The 19,644-nt window shown below is 45.6% G+C and overlaps 6 protein-coding genes across 11 annotated transcripts; 3 read left to right on the top strand and 3 right to left on the bottom strand.

The window, feature by feature from the left end:
- The first annotated feature begins 233 nt into the window (after positions 1-233).
- LOC117145722 (methylated-DNA--protein-cysteine methyltransferase) lies at positions 234-918 on the top strand. Its single transcript, XM_033311471.1, has one exon. It carries the CDS (start codon positions 315-317, stop codon positions 894-896), a length of 582 nt encoding a protein of 193 aa, XP_033167362.1. The 5' UTR covers positions 234-314; the 3' UTR covers positions 897-918.
- Positions 894-2,495, bottom strand: LOC117145724 (signal peptidase complex catalytic subunit SEC11A). Its single transcript, XM_033311473.1, has 4 exons — positions 2,284-2,495; positions 1,954-2,213; positions 1,157-1,334; positions 894-1,095 (listed from the first exon to the last, which is right to left on the bottom strand). Exons 1-4 carry the CDS (start codon positions 2,350-2,352, stop codon positions 1,045-1,047), a joined length of 558 nt encoding a protein of 185 aa, XP_033167364.1. The 5' UTR covers positions 2,353-2,495; the 3' UTR covers positions 894-1,044.
- A 480-nt stretch (positions 2,496-2,975) lies between these two features.
- On the top strand, positions 2,976-4,167 carry LOC117145723 (probable peptidyl-tRNA hydrolase 2). Its single transcript, XM_033311472.1, has 2 exons — positions 2,976-3,268; positions 3,546-4,167. The coding sequence occupies exons 1-2, from the start codon at positions 3,080-3,082 to the stop codon at positions 3,915-3,917; spliced, it is 561 nt and encodes a 186-aa protein (XP_033167363.1). The 5' UTR covers positions 2,976-3,079; the 3' UTR covers positions 3,918-4,167.
- Positions 4,168-4,368: 201 nt separating this feature from the next.
- On the bottom strand, positions 4,369-13,559 carry LOC117145721 (transcription initiation factor TFIID subunit 1). 4 transcript variants are annotated; one of them, XM_033311466.1, is made up of 16 exons: positions 13,273-13,559; positions 12,811-13,118; positions 12,500-12,634; positions 12,233-12,444; positions 11,536-12,167; positions 11,096-11,476; positions 10,326-11,040; positions 9,996-10,268; positions 9,692-9,913; positions 7,735-9,622; positions 7,517-7,659; positions 7,125-7,455; positions 6,267-6,365; positions 5,716-5,910; positions 5,298-5,390; positions 4,369-5,171 (listed from the first exon to the last, which is right to left on the bottom strand). In XM_033311466.1, exons 1-16 carry the CDS (start codon positions 13,452-13,454, stop codon positions 4,585-4,587), a joined length of 6,396 nt encoding a protein of 2,131 aa, XP_033167357.1. In that variant the 5' UTR covers positions 13,455-13,559; the 3' UTR covers positions 4,369-4,584. The 4 variants fall into 4 exon arrangements, with proteins under 4 accessions (XP_033167357.1, XP_033167359.1, XP_033167360.1 ...); XM_033311468.1 differs by lacking the exon at positions 5,298-5,390; XM_033311469.1 differs by lacking the exon at positions 6,267-6,365.
- Positions 13,560-14,756: 1,197 nt separating this feature from the next.
- On the top strand, positions 14,757-16,819 carry LOC117145417 (argininosuccinate synthase). Its single transcript, XM_033311062.1, has 3 exons — positions 14,757-14,965; positions 15,066-15,311; positions 15,947-16,819. Exons 1-3 carry the CDS (start codon positions 14,795-14,797, stop codon positions 16,787-16,789), a joined length of 1,260 nt encoding a protein of 419 aa, XP_033166953.1. The 5' UTR covers positions 14,757-14,794; the 3' UTR covers positions 16,790-16,819.
- On the bottom strand, positions 16,674-17,939 carry LOC117145418 (Golgi-associated plant pathogenesis-related protein 1). 3 transcript variants are annotated; one of them, XR_004459722.1, is made up of 6 exons: positions 17,774-17,939; positions 17,581-17,718; positions 17,305-17,525; positions 17,131-17,256; positions 16,944-17,079; positions 16,674-16,761 (listed from the first exon to the last, which is right to left on the bottom strand). XR_004459722.1 is itself a non-coding variant. In XM_033311063.1 (5 exons), exons 1-5 carry the CDS (start codon positions 17,822-17,824, stop codon positions 16,998-17,000), a joined length of 618 nt encoding a protein of 205 aa, XP_033166954.1. In that variant the 5' UTR covers positions 17,825-17,939; the 3' UTR covers positions 16,888-16,997. The 3 variants fall into 3 exon arrangements, 1 of the variants encoding a protein (XP_033166954.1); XR_004459721.1 differs by having other exon boundaries at positions 16,695-16,785; positions 17,774-17,938; XM_033311063.1 differs by lacking the exon at positions 16,674-16,761 and having other exon boundaries at positions 16,888-17,079.
- Positions 17,940-19,644: the final 1,705 nt, after the last annotated feature.

Raw genomic sequence — 19,644 nt, 5'->3', positions numbered from 1 at the left:
GTTTTGAAAAATTAAAGAATATGTATATGAAACCACTTCAGTTTTTAAAAATTATATATATATTTATATGTATAGTGTAAGTAATCGCTGCAAATGACGTACAACTGCGAAACACAATTTTTTATTGCCAAATTGTACCACTGCCATATGGCAGCACTGTAAATTACATGAGCTGAGAGCAACGAGAGTAAGTCCGAAAAGGTTGGTGAAAAGGCTAAGATAACAAAAGCCTGTTTTGGCGCTCTACCTACGGTCACACTGTAGTTTAGCAATCACGAAATTCGTTTAAACTTGACCACGAAATTAAGCGATAAATGACGATGTGGATTAGCCAGAACACCCAAGTTCGTTTGGAGCCACTTAAGGATCCTCCAAAGACCATCCGATACAGTTTCCTGAAGACCAAGTTCGGCCAGATGATGATGGGAGTAATAAGCCCAATATCCGGCGATTCGAAAGACCAAGTCGCAATTGGTGTGCTTCACTTCGTGGATAAGAACAATGTGAGTACCTACAATGAAGTCCAAGAGCGGTGGCCAAAATCCGAACTCTGTAAGGACGATGATGCGGTTAAGTTGGTGGCGGATAAACTGTTCGGAGGCGACAAGGAAAACTCGCAGGCGATTCTCATTGCCATCTATGGAACTGACTTCCAGCTGTCCGTATGGCAAGCTCTGGTGAATATGAAAAGAGGGGAGACCTGCACGTACTCCCAACTGGCCGAGCGCATGGGTCGCCCAACGGCGGTCAGAGCAGTCGCCAGTGCCGTGGCCAAAAATGAGGTGGCTATCCTCATTCCTTGCCACCGGGTTGTGTCCCAAAACGGAGCTTCGAAGTACCACTGGGGCGCAGCCCTCAAGCAGCAGCTGCTGGCCGATGAAAAGTCACAGAACTAGTAAAAATCGTTACTCGTATCTTTATTGAAACTCAACTCCGCACAATGGTCTTACTGTTGGGGTGGTAAGGAATTTGAAAATGCAGACAGGCTCGAGATTGTGCACTTCCTACTTATAAACTGTACCTACAAAATAAGAGCGATCCCCTCTACTCCCGATGCAGCAGCACGAAAATTGCCAAAATAGAGAGAATGGCCCACTGGAAAGTTGGAAATTCGGGCTTAGTGGCGATAAAATAACACAATAGTCCTCAAACTTACCTTAACCTTGGGATATTCGTTCATGAAGATCGTGATGATGCCCACGTAAGGCAGGAAGCCCCTGGCCCGGCCCACAATGTCCTTTTTGGTCAGCCACAGCTGGTTGGGTGCATACAGGCCCCGGTCGTCCACGTTGTTATTGTCGCCCTTGGTCAGGAACTTGACGGATCCATCCTCTCTGTAGAAAAGATTGATTGACTTGATTTTAGTATGTACTCTCGCATGCGGCCCACTTCTTACAATACTCGGGACTCTAATTAACATTTCAGATTATATGTTATTCAAACCAACAAGAAATCATACAGAATACAATTAAAAGGAATCTTGCCCCGTGACTATATAAACCAATTATTTAAAACAATGAAATACTAGCTTAACTTAATGACGTGTCTTATCTGTTTGACCGGCCTAGTTTTAAACCTAAAAATTGTATCTAAAATAAAAAAGGATCTATTCTGTACCGCACGTGAACTATTTTCAAACCCTTTTAGAAAAGATGTAATTCGCATTTTCCTTCACTGCAACAGGAACAGCATACGGGAAAGTCTAAAAATTTACAGAACATTTCATATGCACAGGGTTTTCAAATAGTTAAAAAGCAGGATTACACCAAAGTGGCACTAACTAATTTAGTTTCATTCCCTGGCGATTAGAAACTATGATGCTCATTCCACCTAACTGATAAGGATATAAAATGCCTACTTGAACAGCTAGCACCCAGCATGACATCATGCCCCATGCATCTTAAAAGCTCTTTCCGGGATTGGTTACCATATCCATAGCCCCAGGAAACTCACTTCTCGTGCAGCTTGATGACGCGATGCACAATGGGTATGTCCCTGCCCTCCACCTTGAAGACGACGATCTCGCCGACGCGCACCGGCTCCTCCTTGTAGTTAGTGAGGAAGAGGAGGTCGCCGCGGTGGAAAGCCGGCTCCATGCTGCCACTGAGCACCACCACGATCGGCGACTCGCTGCCGGTGACCACCATCAGGCCCTTCCAGATCATCAGCGCCGAGGAGACGATCATGGCGAAGCTCAGCACCTGGTACAGCGACTGCGGGAAGGAAAGGGCACGGATCAGGATGCTATATGGGTGCATTGCCCGGAGAAGCGGTGCCGCTCACCTGACGCTTGTTCATTCTGTTGAAGTCGCCCAGCATCTCGTCGATCTGCAACATGCTGGCTACGCCCATGGCTGCGGCTGTTTTATTGCGGTGCTTGTGGAGGAATTAGGCTATTTAAATGCAATTGAAAAGGTCCTTAACAAAACTTCTCGGCTTCGTCCACGAAGACAGAAAATTTCCGACACGTATGTTTAGGCGGAGTTGCCAGACGGTGTGTGACGGGTGCGTGTGGATCTTTGTGCAACTATTGTTCGGTCACACTATTGTTTTCCAAAAACTCCCGCCTTTTTTGTGACTTTTTTGGGTTTAAGCATTATTTAATTCTCAGAGTTAAGCTTGTTACTTGCACTCGGCATTAGTTCAAGTAAGTCTTGTATTCTGGTCTTCGTGTTTCCCCTACGAATGTTTAATAAGCTCTAGGATTAAAGGTCACTTTGTACGAAAAATCACAATTTTTATTCGTATACGTCTTAACTTACCAATTTCGCACATTAAAGGCTTATTTACCTTGTTTAATAGTAATATCATATAATTTATATTATAGTGGCAAAAGTCGAATTAATAGCGTGGTAATTACATTAATAGTTCTTAAATATATTTCTGAGTTATCGGTAAATTTTAAAGAGTACCCCATACGCGACAGTGCTGCCAGACCGAGCAATCGATAAGTTAGCGAGTGGCCACCACAGTGTGACCGGAACGTTTTCCGAACTTGGTGTGACTGCAAGCGAAAACGTGAGGTGAGCGCCATCGGTTGCGTTTTCTCGCGAAATATATATCAGCTAAGCGGAGCAAGATGGGCGACAACTTGCTGGATCCGACGCAGCTCATCAATGGGCTGGCTGTGATGCTGTCCTTCTTCGTGGGCTACCGATACGCCCTGAAGCGAGGCGATGCCAAGGACTCCGGCGCCGAGGGAGCGGCGGCCCCGTTCTCGCAGGAATCTTCGGTGTCCAGCGGTTCCGAGGCTTCAGTTTCGGATAAGGTGAGAAGGAAAGGCCTCGGTAGGCATTCAATGGCCCCAATCCACTTGGTACTCTGAACTTATGGTAGACCCAAATCCATCATCGAACGCATACACTTGGGGTCACAATAAAAGTAGTGACATTCTTTGTTGTACGGTAGGAGTTTTCGAACGTCCTACTTAACATACTTTAAAGTATGATTTCTTAACATAAGTGCATATATAGTACAAGCACATTATAATAATTATAATACCAACGCTTGATTTTACAACACAAAACATTTCGTAAACATTGCAGGGCTATGGAGGCTTGAACGACAACTTTAAGATGGTCCTGGTGGTGCGCAACGATCTCAAGATGGGCAAGGGCAAGATTGCCGCCCAGTGTGGCCACGGAGCGGTGGGTGCTTACCAGCGGGCCGTGGTCAGGACTCCTCGACTACTGCAGTCGTGGGAGAACTGCGGTTGCGCCAAGATAGCCGTTCGCGTGGAGAGCGAGGCGGAGCTGATGGCCATCAAGAAGGCAGCCGAGAGACAGCAGCTGAACACATGCCTCATCCGCGACGCCGGTCGCACACAAATAGAGGCCAACTCCAAGACTGTGCTGGCCGTGGGTCCAGCGGCTGCCGCCGACATCGACCGGGTTACCGGCCACCTGAAGTTGCTGTAAGAACCGCACTTCGGAAACTCTCACAGGCCATTGGCATTACTTACTCACTCAAGTGCAACCCGACAATTCACAAAGCAATAGGGCGCATCGGTGGAGCGGTGGAAAGGCTGAGGATGGCGTCATGCCACCGGGTGGAGGACGACTGTGACACGCAAGCTAAGCTAAGATTTACGTTATTACGTTGACTGTGAACCGAGCTATAAAATATTAAACGATTGACAGTCCAGCCTGGAACTGCAATGCTCCGAAACGCATGTTTTTGTATTGGTTCTAGTGGGAAAATCCTAGCTCAAGTAATTAAGAGAAATTCCTTGCTCCAAAACTTTTTAACATATATCTAAAAAATGAAATGTGTCTATTCCAGATTTAATCTATAGGGTTTTTTGAAAAGTAATGATGAGACTTGTTTGTTTCTAGGATTCAAAGTTATGAAAATTATATTTAAAAAATCATTTTTTTAATTAGGTTTAATAAAGTGTAGACATTAACATTAAAAAATTATCGGCATGAACAAGAAATAATTGTTTTTTCAGAGAACATATTGCAGTATTTCAAAATCCGTCAAAACATAATGCATTTTAAAAGTGTATAAAATTGTTTCATAGTGAAGCTCAATCCTATTATTAAATCTATGTTTTATGTTCTAACTAACAATAATTTCTTATCACTAAAACGTCCAGGCATAATCATTGTCTCCATGCGGCGTCTGTTGCTGCTGCAGTTGCTCTGGTTGCAGTGGAGGCATCACTTGGTGCTGCAACTGCTCCATTCCCTGCACTTGTTGGAAGTCTAGCTGCGGTGGCTGCTGGTAGTCGAGATTCGTGGGCTCGTTGGACGAATCCACCATGTAGATCTGCGACTGCGATGCTGCCAGTCCCATCTGCTGATGCTGCAAGGCATAATCCCCGTCGTCGAAGACCTCCTTCTTGATGCGCACTCGGGAACCATCGTCTTCCTCGTCACTCTCCGAAATATCCAGATCATCATCGATGCCCATTCCGTTGTTCATGGTATTGACAGGCATTTCCGTCGCCATTTGCATGGCCATTGAATCGTCCATTCCTAAGGCTGCACCGGAAGCGGCACTTGTGCTGGCTTCGGCGGGATGGTACGGCCCATTATCATCCTGCTCGTGGGAGAGGAAGTTGGTGAAGGCACCCTGCAAGCTGCTGGGCTCGCCGAGGCTCTGGCGCGGCTTGTGCATGGCCAGGAAATCTGAGGGATCGTAGTTGGGGTCCACGTCCATGGATTCATCTGAAATGTTTTGAAAACTCTCATTAGGAAAATCGTACTCAAAGTCCTAATCATATATGGGATTATAGGAGTGGGGACATGGACATCGAGGGCACAACACAAACACGAAGTAAGGATAATAAAGACCTTGCTGCTGTTGAGCATAGTAGCCGCCCACGCCACTCAACTGCACCATTGCTTCGGCCACCTGCTGGCTGTCATCCTCGCCGATCGGCTCCTCTGCTTAGGTGATTTGGGTAAAATCAGAAACAGAAAAAATCCAAACACAGTCAGCGAATTAAAGTGGTTTCTAGATTAGTATTACTCCTCAAAGCGCGTGGCAAGAACCGTATTAAACATAAAAAATTAGAAATTTATAATGGAATTTAATTGAGAATAAACCATAAAGACTATCTAATACCCACCGCCAAACTTTCAGCTGGAAAAATTAATTGTTCTCAAATAATTTGGCAATTTAAAATTCAAAGATCAAACCAAATTATCGTATGCGGTTCTCTTCTAAGAATGAAAATAACTAAGTAAGCCTTAGTATGAATGTACCCACCTGCCATCTGATGAGCATCTATGTCGATCTCTGTCTTGATGTTCTTGGGGTCAAACATTCCATCCATGGCATCGACAGGCGCATTGATACGTTCGCCCTGATCCAAAATGCTGGCCGCATTGTTCTCGTCTTCAGAGACCTCCTGGAAGTCCTCCTCCTCGTCGTCGTCCTCGTCATCTGTGGAGCATTGGAGGTCTAACGGAAACCAAATAATTTTAATAACATATCTTTAATTTTGATCGGAGACAAGTGCATAACCAAATACTGAAAAAAATCAAATCATGTTTAAAATGTACGAAAACGTAGAATTAAATTATAATCTACAATCATGCAAAATGTTAGCTACTAAGCTAAGGATCTATGAATAGTGCTAGTTTGTCATTAAAGCTCGAATATCCAAATCGAAAATGTGGTGCGTCTAAAAAGCTGTGGAACCGGTCAGTAAATTTGAGTTTGGATTTGTTGTGTTGTGTTCAAAAACAAGATGCAAGTGAGTAGTTGTGAGGTGGCTCGCAGGCTTAGTTTCAATTAGTCGGCGATTAGAGGCTTACCTTCATCCAGGAAGTAAGCTTGCGTGTGACTCATGTTTGAGGCAAGGCTGTCCTTCCTCGGACGCCCCCGACCACGCTTAACCGGATTCTGGGATTTGACTAGAAAAAGGTAAAAGTTTTTGCAATTCGTTGGTGGCAACAGTGAAATGTTTGCGGTCTTGGCCCTAATAGATACATCTTGTTACATTTTCGAATATGTATGTGAAAAAGATTTCCCTTTTAAGTTATTAAACAGCAGTTCACTGGCCCTAATAAATCCAAATGTTTATAATAAAAAGACCTGAAAAAGTTGACCAATTTAACATTTAAAGTTAACAATTCGAACAAACCCAAAGACAATTCGCAAATATTTAAACGCAATTGAAATTACGCCAGATATGGGTAAAATCTAGATAGTATATATGGGTCCAAATATGCATATATTACGCACTCATCTTTAAGATGTGCAATACAAATTCTAAGTATGCAAAAATAGGTCATTTTACAATTCCATAAGCTTACTAGACATATATTCATATACATGCATGGCGATCATGTCCAATACCTCAATATCTACATGAATGTCTATACAATGAATCTGATTCCATCCATTCAGAAGATCAGTGTTACTACGCTTAAATTAAAGTAAGTCTGGGATTAGTATAAGCATAAGGATCCTTTCGGATCCGTGTCAACCATAACCGAACGTTCTGAATTCGAAATGTAAAAGAGAGAATGATCAATACCAATAGTTCTTTAGAGGTCCACGAAAGAGTAAATGTAGAAATGGGTATGTATGAGGTTCTAGTAAAGTGCCACAGATCCTTGACCGATCGATAAGGCGAAATAAATTAGTAACTGAAGCCCAAGCCCACTTACCCTCCTCCACGGGGTCGCGCTGTTTGCGGGGCCTACCCCTTCCGCGCTTCACCTCACCGGGACCTGGAGGAGCTGGTTTTCGCACCGCCGGCGCCGAGTGCGACGAACCGGCCTCGGCGCCCATGCTGCGATGGATGGAGTTCGATGAGGAGGCATGCCCCGCATGACCCTCAACGTCGATGTAGTCATCTCCAGGTGAACTGGCCCTACTGCCACGGTCAAAGTTGTAGTCATCATTGCCCCAGGCTTCATCAAACTCCGGTGCATTCTCTCTTGCACGCTCCTGCGTCTTAGCTATGTTATTTTCCAACTGGCCGCAGTGCTCCGAAAACTAGTTTAAAGCAATATCATTGTAAGAACAACGGTGTATATACAGAACAAAAGATACCTACCTCAATTAACTGGGTTTGGGCATACTCCAGTATCTTCTTTGAGAACTTGGTGTAGCGGGTGTCACTGCCGTTGTACTGCTCACAGTTGGTGGCGATCAACTCGATATCAGCCAGATACTCGGCACGACTGTGATAGCGATGAGCTGTTTTTGAAAGCGATGATTAGTATTCACGAGCGATTGACATTTGTTTCCAAAAAAGGATATCTAAAAGCTTACCTTCAATATTTTTGCCGATTGTTTCGAGGTCCATGGGCCGCTTGATAACCGTGTAGTAGTCCTTAACCTGTTTCTTGTTGACAGGCTTAAGGAAAGGCCAGCTCTCTGGTAATTGTTTAATCTGCGAGTGCAGCTTGTCAAAGATAAAGGAGAGCGCAACTTGGTCATCGTCGTCCAGAAGCGGGTTAATTGCCTTCTCGAGGCGCATCAGTTTGTCTTCGCGCTCTGCGAGCAACTCAAAGCAACTGCTGAACATGCGTTGGGCAGCCAAGGTGTATGCACTCTGCGGTCCATTGTAGATCAGCGAGTTGTCCACAATCTGCTTGAGATCCTCGAGGAACATCTCGCGACTCGTGTAGCGCCTTTGGCGAATATACTCCCTCATCGTTTGCAGATCCATGGGCTTGGTCACCACGCGGTAGTAGTCGGGCACCTTTTTCGCGCTTACCGGGAACAGGAAGGGCGATACATCCGGCATAGATCGCAGCTCATTGTGGATAATCTCCAAGATAGAGGACAGTACCACAACGGGGTCTGTGCGCCTGCGATTGGCCGTTTTATTGTGTCGCTGCAGGTAGTCACAATGAAGATCACCGCCCACTCTGCGTTTCTTCTTGCCCATCGCATCTCGGGGAACCTTCAAGGTGAAACCAGAGCTAGATCCGCTGCGACGCTTGCCATCATCACCACCATGGCGCTTGAGAATCTTACTGCTGAGCGTTACTTTAGTGCCATCGACATTCACCAGATCATCGTCATCCATTGTCATCTCCTTTTCGCTCTGCTCGTCAAAATCGTCAGCCAGAGATGGATTCGACTGGGACAGACTGCTTTGCATGCCAGAATACAAGGGACACGCTTTGTTTGTGCGCATGTGACCAACCTGTCCACAGGCGCCGCACTTCAGCTTTAGGTCTGGCTTAAGCTTGAACTTCTTGCGCGAAGGACTGACCTCCTTGTAGCCGCTATCCCGCTCCTTGTGCGAGTGACCGCCCGAGCTCTTAGGATCTCCTAGGGAAGTGGGCATGCCACCTGGCTGCAGCTTCTGGTTCTGAGCCAGCTGAGCCAGGCGTTCGCGCTCCTGGTTGCGCTTGATGCGACGTAGCTGCTCCTGAATGCGTCTCTTTTCGCGTTTCATTTCCTCCTTCTGCTGCTCATCCAGCGTTGCGAACTGCTTGATGAACTGCTCGTCCTTAGTGGTGCGAATCTTGATGTAGGCGTCGATAACTGGTTGCCGCCGCACAGTCTCCACGCGAGTATATTCCTTGCCGTCGTTGCCTCTGAAGGTACGCGTAATGCGAAGGATCCTGCCCTGGTTGTTGGTTGCCAGCATTTGCTGTCCGGGATCCTCCTTTCCTTTGGCTCCCTTGGCTCCTCCACTACCACTTGGTCCGCCGTGTTCTTCGTCAAGCTGGCGAAGCAACTCCTGACGCTCCAGCTCTTCACGTTCCCTTGACAATTGCGTCGAGGTTTTCTTGTTTGACAGCATGTTCTCAAGATTCTTGCCAAGTTCTTCGAGATCAGATTCCTCGGAGGCCGAGGACTCTGCCTCATCAGTGGACAGCACCTCAGAGCTGGCCAGCACTCTGTTTTGCAGATCGAATATGCGCTGGCACTCTTCCTTATAACGCTCCTGATGCTCTGCAATGGAGAACCGGTTGCCACGAGAGAACTTATCCATTCCCTCTTCACCGGCCTTGGCCTTTTCTGTGGACAGGGTGCGCACCACGTCAATGACCTCCCAGCGGGAAAGCTTTTTGATCTCCTCCTCGGGCACCTTGAACTGCCGCAACAGCTCTTTTGCACGCTGGAGTGGCAGCCGACGCAGATCTGCATCTGTTCCTGTGACCGACCGTTTTGGCTGCGACTCTTGCTCCTCCTTTGTTTGCTGTGAAAGTGATTGGAAGAAAAAATATTTAAATAAGTTGGTTTTATATTTTTATGTAAAATATATTACCGTGGGCTTGTTTGGCACTCGAACATATGAAAATCCCTCTCCACATCCCGTTGGATCGGCTGGACCACTCAACTGGAGTAAACACTTTCCCCGCATGGCTTGGATATATGCGCGAGTCGTGTTCCAAGGAGCCACCTTTACTTCGTCGTCAAGCTTCAGTTGCGCCTCCTCGTCGTCATCTTCCTGAGGTGCGAACAAAAACTTCTCTCCATACCCAGCATCCTAAAACGAGAAAAAATAAAATATAGAGCTCAGCAGAACAAGTAAGATTAAACAAGACTTCGCAATGTTTCCAAACACATACCTTTAAGCGTTGTTCCGCCGCGATCATGCTAAAGTACGCGCAACACTGCTCAGGTGACACCATGGCTCGGATCTCCTCCTCGGAGGGAAGGCGAAACTCCGGCTTTATAACCCACCAATTGGAGTCCATGCCTGTTCGCTTGAAGTCGGCACACTGCTTCAGACGCTTGCGGATGCTGCTCTCAGAATGAGCGGGAAAAGCCTGTTTTATATCGTCCATTCGAATGCGGCGCGGGTTGTCGCGACTTTTCCAGAACAGGCGGTAAATAAACACCTGACCAAACAAACAAATTGTTAGCAAGTGAAAGACAGATAAGATCTCTGGACTTACCTGCAGAAAGTCACGGGTGAAGTTGTTGGCCCTTTTGGAGTTCGGACCGGGTACCTCGTACAGCGGACACTCCTGACCCACTGTGTATATTGAATTCACCGACCGTATCCAGTAATTGTTACGCGTGCGAATGACGAGAAAATCGTTGTGAGCCATCTTATGTGGATAAATAGGCGCTCGGTACATGTTGTTCTCAATCGCCTGGATGCACTGGCCAGGATGCAGGATGCCCAGGAAGGGACTGGTGTGCGCAAAGGCCACTTCTCCATAAACAAAATCTTGCGGCCCACTGTCCTTCTCAGCCTTACGCTTGTAGTAGTTCTTTATCTTGGAGCACATGCCCACTTGGTTTATCAGGGGCGGATGCTCTTCGCAGAATTCAGCTAGCACGATGTCTCCGTCCCTTCCGCTTAAATCCTCTGGGTTGCGCATAAAGAAGACGTCTCCGCCACCGGAGGCAATGCGCTCCACTTCGCGCTGTTTCGCCTTCTTTGCGATGGTCTTCAGCAGTGGGAAGACGGGATGAGGGATAGACTGGGCCATTGGCCCGTGGGAGTACTTCTTTAGGGGGGGACGATGGAAGGAGCGAAGCTTCATCGGGCCCATGTGCGTAGGCACAAACGGAGCTCGCAGCTCTACCACCGGAGTCGAGTGCTGAATGAGATTACCGCCCACCTTAAGTCGTAGGGTGGGTTCTGTCTTCGGTGTGTAGTACCTGCAAGGGAATCAAAATCTGCATTCTGCATTCATTGATATATTAAGAGACTTACGTGTCATTGGATATGTTGAAGGGGTCACGGTCAGGACTTTTGGGTGGCGGCGGAGGTGTGTCCTCCGCAAGCACGTTAATCACTCCCGCCTTGCCTAGTAGGATCTTAGACTTCTTTACGTGAGGATGCGGTATCTTAATCTTAGGTGGAGGACCCGTGCTCTTATTGATTTTAGAGGGATCTATGTCATCGGGAATACCCAAAATGATGTTTTCGTCGTTGGGATCCAAAGTGAGTACCTTTGGCTTGGGCACCTTGCTCACTTGCTGGGCATCCCAGATTACCTCATCCTCCCACTTGTAGTATATTAGCTCCTCATTTTCCACTGGAAAAAGGCTATACCAGGTGTCATCGGGTGCCTCCGCAGGCTTTGCTTGAGCACTAAAATCAATTGAAATATTAGTGTAAAATACTTATGAATTCAATTTTCAAATAATTACTTTTGCTGGGCCTTTTTGCTTGATGCTCCCGAACCCTGCTTGGAGCTTCCACTACTGTTTCCCACGGGCATAGACGGTTTTCCCGGCTGGCTAAAGGCGCCTGCCGTTCTCGATCCGCTCGATGGCAACCATCCGGCTGCATTTGTCTTTGAGTTAAGCTTTTGTAGCACCTTGGCCTTGATGTCGTTACCGTCCCAGACCACGTCGTCTTCCCAGTGCAGCTGGGAGACCATGAGAAAGGCATCATCCGCAATGCTTGGATCCTCGACATCATCTTCTGGACTCTTTACACGGCGTTCATCCTTGATCTGCGGCTGAGACGAGGTGCTTGCTGCCTTTGTCTTGAAGCCGTAGTTGAAACCCTCTCCGGAGTCGGGCACCTCTAGCATATCATACCAAATCTGTGCAGGCCCGAACCGCCAGTCAGCCACCTTTGGCTTATGATCGCTGTTCTCGCCGTTGTCGGGTCCTTCTGGACGCACATCCTCGCTGTTGAAGTCGCCCAGCAATTTGTCCTCGTCGTCGGACATGCATTCCGCTGGCGTTGGCTCTGCAGCATAGTGCAGACTGAAGCCTCGCTTTCGTGGCTCCTCAGTATCGCTGGCAGAGTCCGAACCACCAGTGTTTGTCGTCTGAAAGGGTTTACGAGAAGTTTCCTGGTGATCCTGTCCCGTTTAAAAGTACTCTGATATTCTACCTTCTGATCCCTGGATTGATTTCGCTTGCGGCGGCGATTGCGCACGTGTCGCCAGATTTGGGGCAAACTCGTAGGTTTACCCGGTCCGAAGAGACGGGAGAAGCGTAGCACCTTTTGGGGACGAAAGTCCGGAAAGAGCTCACGCACATCCACATTCTGGTACTTGGACGGCAGTATGTCTGCCAGTGGTGTGTCCAGCTTCCGATCCGCATCTTAAAGAAATGAGCATTGACAAAGAATTCTATTATGTTTTCAAATAACTTTTACCCTTTAAATCGGTAGCTTTGGAATCGTCACTGGGACTAGATGCATCATTTGACTTGGCCGGTTCCTCAGTGCCGCTGCCAGAGCCGGAACGCATTGGTGCACTTGGTGGAGGCATTAGTTCCTTGTCGTCCTTAGCTGCAACAAAATGTGAGTTATTCCCTCTGTATAGCAATAGGTCTGAGCCCAAACTGAGCGGTGCAAAATTAATCGTATGTCACTTTGACAGGAAATGCATAGACCTTTTAAAATTTTAGCAATATCCTCTCCTCCCAGTGTGAACTGATTAAATTGTAGATTACGGTCTTACTTACTCAACTTGGCCTCTACTTTGGAAGCGGGAATGGCGTCTTCTAAGTCATCATAGGTGGTTGTTTCCGCGGGCGGAGTGCGTGGGCAGTCCTCGGATAACTCAGTGATGTCAGAGTAGTCTATGGCATCGTCCTGAGCCTTTACAGCGCCATCCTCCCTTTCCTCACTTTTAACGCCCGCTTTGAGCGCATCAAAGGCACTCATTCCTCCGCTGGCACTGGCGGCTGGCTTCTCCTCCTCCTCGTCATCCGACAGAGGCTCGGCCTCCTTGCGGTCGATAACCTCGAGCAGCATAGAATCCAGACCCAATCTGAAAGTTATCCATATGCAATGTGAAATGCAATTAAGAGTGTCTCATATCTTGTGAATTAAGATATACTTGAATGATGCCGTGTTTACATATGTATGTACATACATGTGATGCCACTTGCACTGGGAAAAGATGACTGCATATGTGTACTCACTTGGAAAGGGATCCAATGTTTTCCCGGAGCTCCGCATCGAAACCGGTGCCCCCGCGCCCCTCTCCCTCATCATCTTGCAGCAGTCTGCCCTCGGAGTCGATGTTGCCGAAAAGAATGCCGGTCAAGTCCAATCCGTTGCCGATCGATCCCTCGTCGTCGCTGTTGTCGGATTCCATCTCCATTTCCACGGGCTTACAATGTTTACGCGGCTAAAGTATATTTTCTTCGACGGAGCGTAATTGCATTTTTCACACGCGTAAGTGTGACCGTCGATGGACAAGACAAAGATACCTCATGGCCGCAGCTACCAGAAAACCGCGATTAGATTTGGACAAGGGTTGGGAGCTTGGGGATGCCAGTTGAGTTTTGTACCGAAGGTTGCTGTCCAAATAGAATTGCTCTGTAATATTTATATTTGGCAATTTTGTACCATGGTTGGCCATACGTGGATTTTTATTACAAAAGATACATTACTTTAATATTCGTACTTTTCATTTATATTATAAAATAATTCTGAAAAGCGCTTATCTAAGCCTCCACACACTTAACACGATCACTTGTGCTTGGATCACATTCTATAAAAATATAACTTTATTCATCCAAAAATATTTTATTCAACGCTCCTTGGTGAAAAAATTGGCATGCAAAAGCATTACAATGCCACTTGATAAAAATAAAATAGATTGCGTTAAAAAGTGCAGAAATTAGAATTACAATTCTTAGACCCAAATTTGTGTTGCTGATTTATAACGCTGAAGGAGCTATATTTTTCTATTTTTTTTTCAGATTTTCCAGAAAACGGTAGCAAACTATCATAATTACTGCAGATATCAAAAACTTAAAATCGGGTTTGAGTTTTGATTGCATACTAAAGTAGGCAGAGTTTACAAATTTAGTCATCTTCAAGAATCCGATTTTGAAACTTGTACATAAAATGAATCTACGGTTTTTCAATAGGTTTCGGTTATAAAATGTATTTCCGATAATTAAGCCATCCACAAATTCTTAAACTCTAAAGAATCCTATTAATTCAAGGCAGCTATGAAATTGCATTCATTGACTCAGTTGTACGAAATCCTGGAAAGCAACTGGAGTTTTTGCTAATATTTTTCCGTGTCCGACTTCATTGTACCTGAAATTGGGCTAGCTTATAATTACCTTACCTTTTCCAAGATTTCTGTTCCCAGATATGGTCAAACAACTTACTGGCAATTATATTTACCAAAATCACAGCGAGATCACAGCCAGATCGACTCGGCAAGTTATTCTGATCAAGAAAATAAACACTTTATAGGGTCGGAAACGGTTTCTTCTAGCATACCCTGTACTCTTCGAGTAACGGGTGTTTATCAGCGGCAGCAACATCGCCTTATCATCAGAGGTAAATACAGAGGGAAGCAGGCGTAGGGATTGATAAGCTAGTTTGATTAGACGGAGATTACTCCAAGCTCAACGAGCTAATAATTTTCGAAATGTAGTATTTTTTGCACAAGTGTGACAAGTGGACAGGCATCTGGGAAATATGCCTAAGGAAACCGTAATTTTAGCTTACTCCGGTGGCCTGGACACTAGTTGCATCCTCAAGTGGTTGCTGGACAAGCAGTATGAGGTCATTTGCGTCCTGGCCGATGTAGGCCAGAAGGAAGATTTCACCGCCGCCGAGAAGAAGGCCCTTAAGATTGGCGCAAAAAAGGTTGTGCAACCAGAAGTGTGGCATATGAACGAAATTTACATTTCAGAATTAATTAATTTTTGAATTCTTAAAATATAACTGTTTCGTCCTATCGACTCAGGTTATCGTGGCCGATGTCAAGCAGTCCTTCGTGGAGGACTATATTTGGCCGGCCATACAAATGGGTCTGGTGTACGAGGAGCGCTATCTGCTGGGCACTTCTCTGGCCAGGCCCTGCATCAGTGTAGCCCTGATAGAGGTAGCCCGCGAGTATGGAGCCAAGTACCTGGCCCACGGAGCCACCGGAAAGGGAAACGACCAAGTGCGCTTCGAGTTGTGCGCCTACGCCCTCAAACCGGATCTGAAGGTACGTCCAAACTTTTTAGAGGTATGCGTAATAATTGATTGGTAAGATCCGTCACGGTCAGATTGCCTCTCTTATCAGCCCCTTATCGCACGCCAAGTCAACAATACAGTCGTGCTTACCCAATTTGTCTGACTCTAGCTACGTTTACATCTTTGAGTGTAATCTATAAACAAATCTATGTTACGCTTTTTTTTTTTTTGCTTTGGTTCGGGGTTTGAACCGTACCGATAGAGAAGGTTCCGGTTTAAGAACCGGTTCGTCGACATGCTGATCGAATGTTCCATTTGAAGCCACGGCTTAAAGCCGTTTTGTTTGTTCTTTCGAAATCGCAAAGCTTACACTATTTTTTAGTTTTTCTGCATTTTAAATAAAGTCAAGAGCTTTTTGGTTCGCCATGGTTTCTGTTGCTCAGCCGTAAGAATATGTCATTACAATAAAGTGAACATCAAAATCGATTTATATGAAATAGTTCTAAATTAATGTTCCTCAGAGTGTTAGTAATGTCATAAAGCCCCCATTTCAAGCTACAAATGTATCTTTACTTCAAGTACACTTATTGAATTAATATTAATATACATATGTGATCAAATTTAAAGATTTGACTGTGCTATAAACGAGAAATCGACTTTTTCCAGATCATCGCTCCCTGGAGGGATGTAGAATTCTGCTGCCAGTTTCAAGGTCGACAGGACCTCATTGCCTATGCCCAGCAACACGGCATCGAGGTGAGCGCCAAGCCAGCCACTCCCTGGAGCACCGATGCCAACATCCTGCACATCAGCTACGAGTCCGGAATACTCGAAGATCCCAACACAGTAGCTCCGGAAAATCTCTACGAGATGACAGTCGATCCCATGACTAGGGCTCCGTGTGATCCGATTCGCTTGGTCATTCAATTCGATCGGGGACTACCCAGCAGTGTGGAGGATTTGGCCGGCAGTCGAGTCTACACGAAACCCCTGGAGATGCTAGATTTCCTCAATAGGCTTGGCGGATCCTATGGCATTGGGCGGATTGACATCGTGGAAAATCGCTTTGTAGGACTGAAGTCACGGGGGGTGTACGAGACGCCTGGAGGCACCATCCTCTTTGCTGCTCACCAGGACCTCGAGGTGTTTGCTTTGGACCGCGAAGTACTCCGCACCAAGCAGGTTCTGCGGGATCGCATGGCCGACTACGTGTACAATGGCTTCTGGTTCAGTCCCGAGGCAATTTATGCCCGTAAATGCATCGAGTTGGCTGAGCAGCGGGTCTCCGGAAAGGTCACAGTGGAACTGGCTCCTGGCTATTGCCGTGCAGTCGCCCGAAAGGCGTCGAATGATGTGGGAGCTCTTTACAACGAACAGCTCGTATCTATGGACGTCCACGGTGGCTATGTGCCGCAGGATGCCGGTGGATTTATCGCCATCAATGCGGTCCGAATCAGGGAACATGTCCGAGCGTTCGGTGCCTACGAAGTGCCAACGAAGAAAAACTGAACGAAAAAGCTAGAATAAATTAAAATTTCATATTGTGTGTTCTACTTAAAAGCGAATGCCTCTATGCATTTACAATACATAAACATTTATAATGACCAAACTGAGGCGATAGAATACACATTGCTATATTCCAGCTTACTAAAATTTGACTTACACAAATAATTTTCATTTAAGAAGACTATGACTAGCTAGTTCCAGATAGCAGACATTAATTTTGCCAATTAGTAGACACCAAGAAAAGAATGGACAACAAAAAGACACATCGATTATCCGGACGACTGGCACAGTCTCTGGAACAATACGATTAGGAACAACATTTTTGCCGCATATGCAAATCATACTCTTTTCGTTTGTTTTGTTTCTTTTTTTTCTTTTGTTTTCTCTTCCTGGGAGGAACATTGTCCTTGTACAATCCTTTCACATTTCCAGGTGGAGTGTATCTGACCACGAAAACCCCTTGCAGAGAACTAAGGAACGGTGATCATTTCCGACCGAATAAGAAAATAGGAACTTACTTTATGTTTGCGTCGCCATAGCCCAAGGAAACGGACGACCTCCAAATCATGGCAGTGAAATCTTTAGCCTTGGGGTCTAAGATATCCAATTTTCTTCCTCTATACCAGTTTTTGACACATCTCGACAGTGCTCCCCTCTTAACTTCAAATTTGCAGATGCTTTCTGTGTAATCCTTGTTAGTGGGATCCGAATAGTTAAGAGTCGCCGACTTGGACAGTTTCTGGTGGTTGAACCTCTTAGGCAAGTAGGGTTAGAGGAGCTGGCTTTAATCATACCCAAGCATAACTTTGGCATTCGTTACTGAGTACGTTGTCCAATTTCAATTTTGGGACTCCATGGCGATTTCTTCTCTTGTTTATTTCCCTTAGAACAATTCCGGCATTGTCATAGTTTATGGCAAAGTTCCGATCGAACTGAAATGGATGTTGGATCGTAAGAAGTTACAGGCACGTCAATCTTGTCAAGTACCTCGCTTATTGCTACCAAAAACACAATAACTATAATCCTTATTAAACGCATAGTTTTGAGAAGAGGCTCTTCGGGAGTCTCACTACGAAAATTTTGGCATCTAGTATTTTAACATTGTGGCGTTGTTCTGAAAGGTTTCTGTATGCTCGATTGTACACGCAGAGAAAAAACCGTTCTCAATTGATTTGAGAATTTAGATCTCAAAATCTAGCCAAGATTGAATCATGCTCAGCAAACTCAGATCGATACTGCTTCCGTGTGAAAATGTCAATATTGAGAGCGTATTCTTTTCGAAATCAAGAAGGTTTCATCTCATGAGAATGATGATGCACAACCGATCTCGGTTTTTTTGTCTTTCTCAATTTTGAGAATCTGAGTGTACAAGTTTGAACTAGAATAAGTTGCACTACTTCTTTCACTCAATCTGTGAACCTCAGTAATGTCCAATCAAATTCGAATCAAGTGCAGTCTAGCTGAATAAAATATTTTACTTTGTATGTACATGCACTTCAGATTGGCAAGTACGAGTAGTTGTGTAATTTCTATTGCAATCAATTCGATTGTTTGTTTAATAAATCTGCTGCTCAAGTGTGGCGGCGGGACACTTGCAAAGGCAGTCGAATACACAATTAATGAAATACTATCTTATAAATAAATATACATACATCATTCCCAATATTTGCCGGAGCTGAGACAAAAGCAAACAGAGGAGCCAACACATCTGCTCCAGCATGGATTTCCCAATTGCATTAATCTTGTTTCCGGAGTGGCCCAGGTCCGGCGAAAGACGAGCAAAACAAAAGATGCTTCTTGTGAGTACACAATCGCACATACATAAATGCAAAAACTAATATTATTACAACAAATAAATAGAGGAAAGTCCGACAGCAGCAGAAACACCGGATTGGGTTGTATTTCAGGCGTCTTGGATATTTATACGAGTATGTCCGTCTGCATCTGTGCCTCCGTGTGTAGGCAAACATTGTCCTTCTATTGACATGAATTGATGAGCGAGCAAGACATTTCCCAGCCCAGGGATTCACAGGGCTAACGACGGAGAACCAAGCGATGACAACTTTCGACAGATCCAGAAGCTCCCAAAGGACATCGAGCACCAATATTTGACTTGGTCTCGTTGGCACAACTACTTTGGGATAAGGACATATAAACTGCGGAAATATAAAAGCGGAGAGTTCTGATTAGCGCATGAGGTTGAAAAATAATATTTTTCTAATTATTTTAATTTAGGTGCTTAAATAATGGTTGTATAAGCTTTCAAGATACTGTATCTATTCCTGATGAGCACAAGACCGATTGCTCTTTTTGCATGAAAACCGGAGTGCCGAATTCAACGGAACTCTGCCCCAAAACGCCTTTGTCTGGTGGTCAATCGCATCGCTGGAGCTTGGCAACAAATTCGGGCCTCGAAACCGCGCCTGTGAACCAACTTAACTGAAATCGAACTGAACTCGGGCCTCGTGCAGGCCATCCATCCATATCCATCCATCGGTGCATCCAGGAATCTATCCATCCATCAGTGGCAGATACAATGTTGCTTTTGTGGGCTGCGCTGCCTGCTGGTGGCATACGATCAGAATCAGACAGCGTTGACGCTTCAACTTTGTGCTAAACTGGGCGAGCGGCAAAAAGGGCTTTGGCCCAAATGTGGGCGAATGCAACGCCAGCCCCACAACGCCATAAATGCTGAAAAAGTTAAGCTCTCGGTTTTTGCGGGATTATTTGCGAGCGTTCAAAGGATGTCGTTAGTCCTTTGCGATTCGCAGGCGCAACTTTTGCGAAACTCTGCTTTCTCTCTGGTTTTTGCGGCCCCTGTGTGTATATATATATATGTGTGTGTGTCGCCTTTATTG

This window comes from Drosophila mauritiana, chromosome 3R (assembly GCF_004382145.1).
Source record: "Drosophila mauritiana strain mau12 chromosome 3R, ASM438214v1, whole genome shotgun sequence".
NCBI classification, from domain to species: Eukaryota; Metazoa; Arthropoda; class Insecta; order Diptera; family Drosophilidae; genus Drosophila; species Drosophila mauritiana.
Note: the sequence above shows the minus strand (reverse complement) of the source record. Positions and strands in the feature narration are given on the sequence as shown.

Excerpts from the sequence above, each read along its gene's own strand:
- LOC117145724 (XM_033311473.1), bottom strand. The coding sequence starts at position 2,352 with ATGGGCGTAGCCAGCATGTTGCAGATCGACGAGATGCTGGGCGACTTC. Across the intron at positions 1,335-1,953 it reads GTCATCAAGCTGCACGAGAA|AGAGGATGGATCCGTCAAGT; the intron begins GTGAGTTTCCTG and ends TCTTTTCTACAG. Across the intron at positions 1,096-1,156 it reads ACGAATATCCCAAGGTTAAG|TGGGCCATTCTCTCTATTTT; the intron begins GTAAGTTTGAGG and ends CCAACTTTCCAG.
- LOC117145722 (XM_033311471.1), top strand. The coding sequence starts at position 315 with ATGACGATGTGGATTAGCCAGAACACCCAAGTTCGTTTGGAGCCACTT.
- LOC117145417 (XM_033311062.1), top strand. The coding sequence starts at position 14,795 with ATGCCTAAGGAAACCGTAATTTTAGCTTACTCCGGTGGCCTGGACACT. Across the intron at positions 14,966-15,065 it reads TTAAGATTGGCGCAAAAAAG|GTTATCGTGGCCGATGTCAA; the intron begins GTTGTGCAACCA and ends CTATCGACTCAG. Across the intron at positions 15,312-15,946 it reads CCCTCAAACCGGATCTGAAG|ATCATCGCTCCCTGGAGGGA; the intron begins GTACGTCCAAAC and ends GACTTTTTCCAG.
- LOC117145723 (XM_033311472.1), top strand. The coding sequence starts at position 3,080 with ATGGGCGACAACTTGCTGGATCCGACGCAGCTCATCAATGGGCTGGCT. Across the intron at positions 3,269-3,545 it reads AGGCTTCAGTTTCGGATAAG|GGCTATGGAGGCTTGAACGA; the intron begins GTGAGAAGGAAA and ends TAAACATTGCAG.
- LOC117145418 (XM_033311063.1), bottom strand. The coding sequence starts at position 17,824 with ATGCGTTTAATAAGGATTATAGTTATTGTGTTTTTGGTAGCAATAAGC. Across the intron at positions 17,526-17,580 it reads AATGCCAAAGTTATGCTTGG|AAACTGTCCAAGTCGGCGAC; the intron begins GTATGATTAAAG and ends TTCAACCACCAG. Across the intron at positions 17,080-17,130 it reads AAACAAAACAAACGAAAAGA|AGACTGTGCCAGTCGTCCGG; the intron begins GTATGATTTGCA and ends GTATTGTTCCAG.
- LOC117145721 (XM_033311466.1), bottom strand. The coding sequence starts at position 13,454 with ATGGAGATGGAATCCGACAACAGCGACGACGAGGGATCGATCGGCAAC. Across the intron at positions 13,119-13,272 it reads AACATTGGATCCCTTTCCAA|ATTGGGTCTGGATTCTATGC; the intron begins GTGAGTACACAT and ends GATAACTTTCAG. Across the intron at positions 5,391-5,715 it reads AGATGCTCATCAGATGGCAG|AGGAGCCGATCGGCGAGGAT; the intron begins GTGGGTACATTC and ends TCACCTAAGCAG.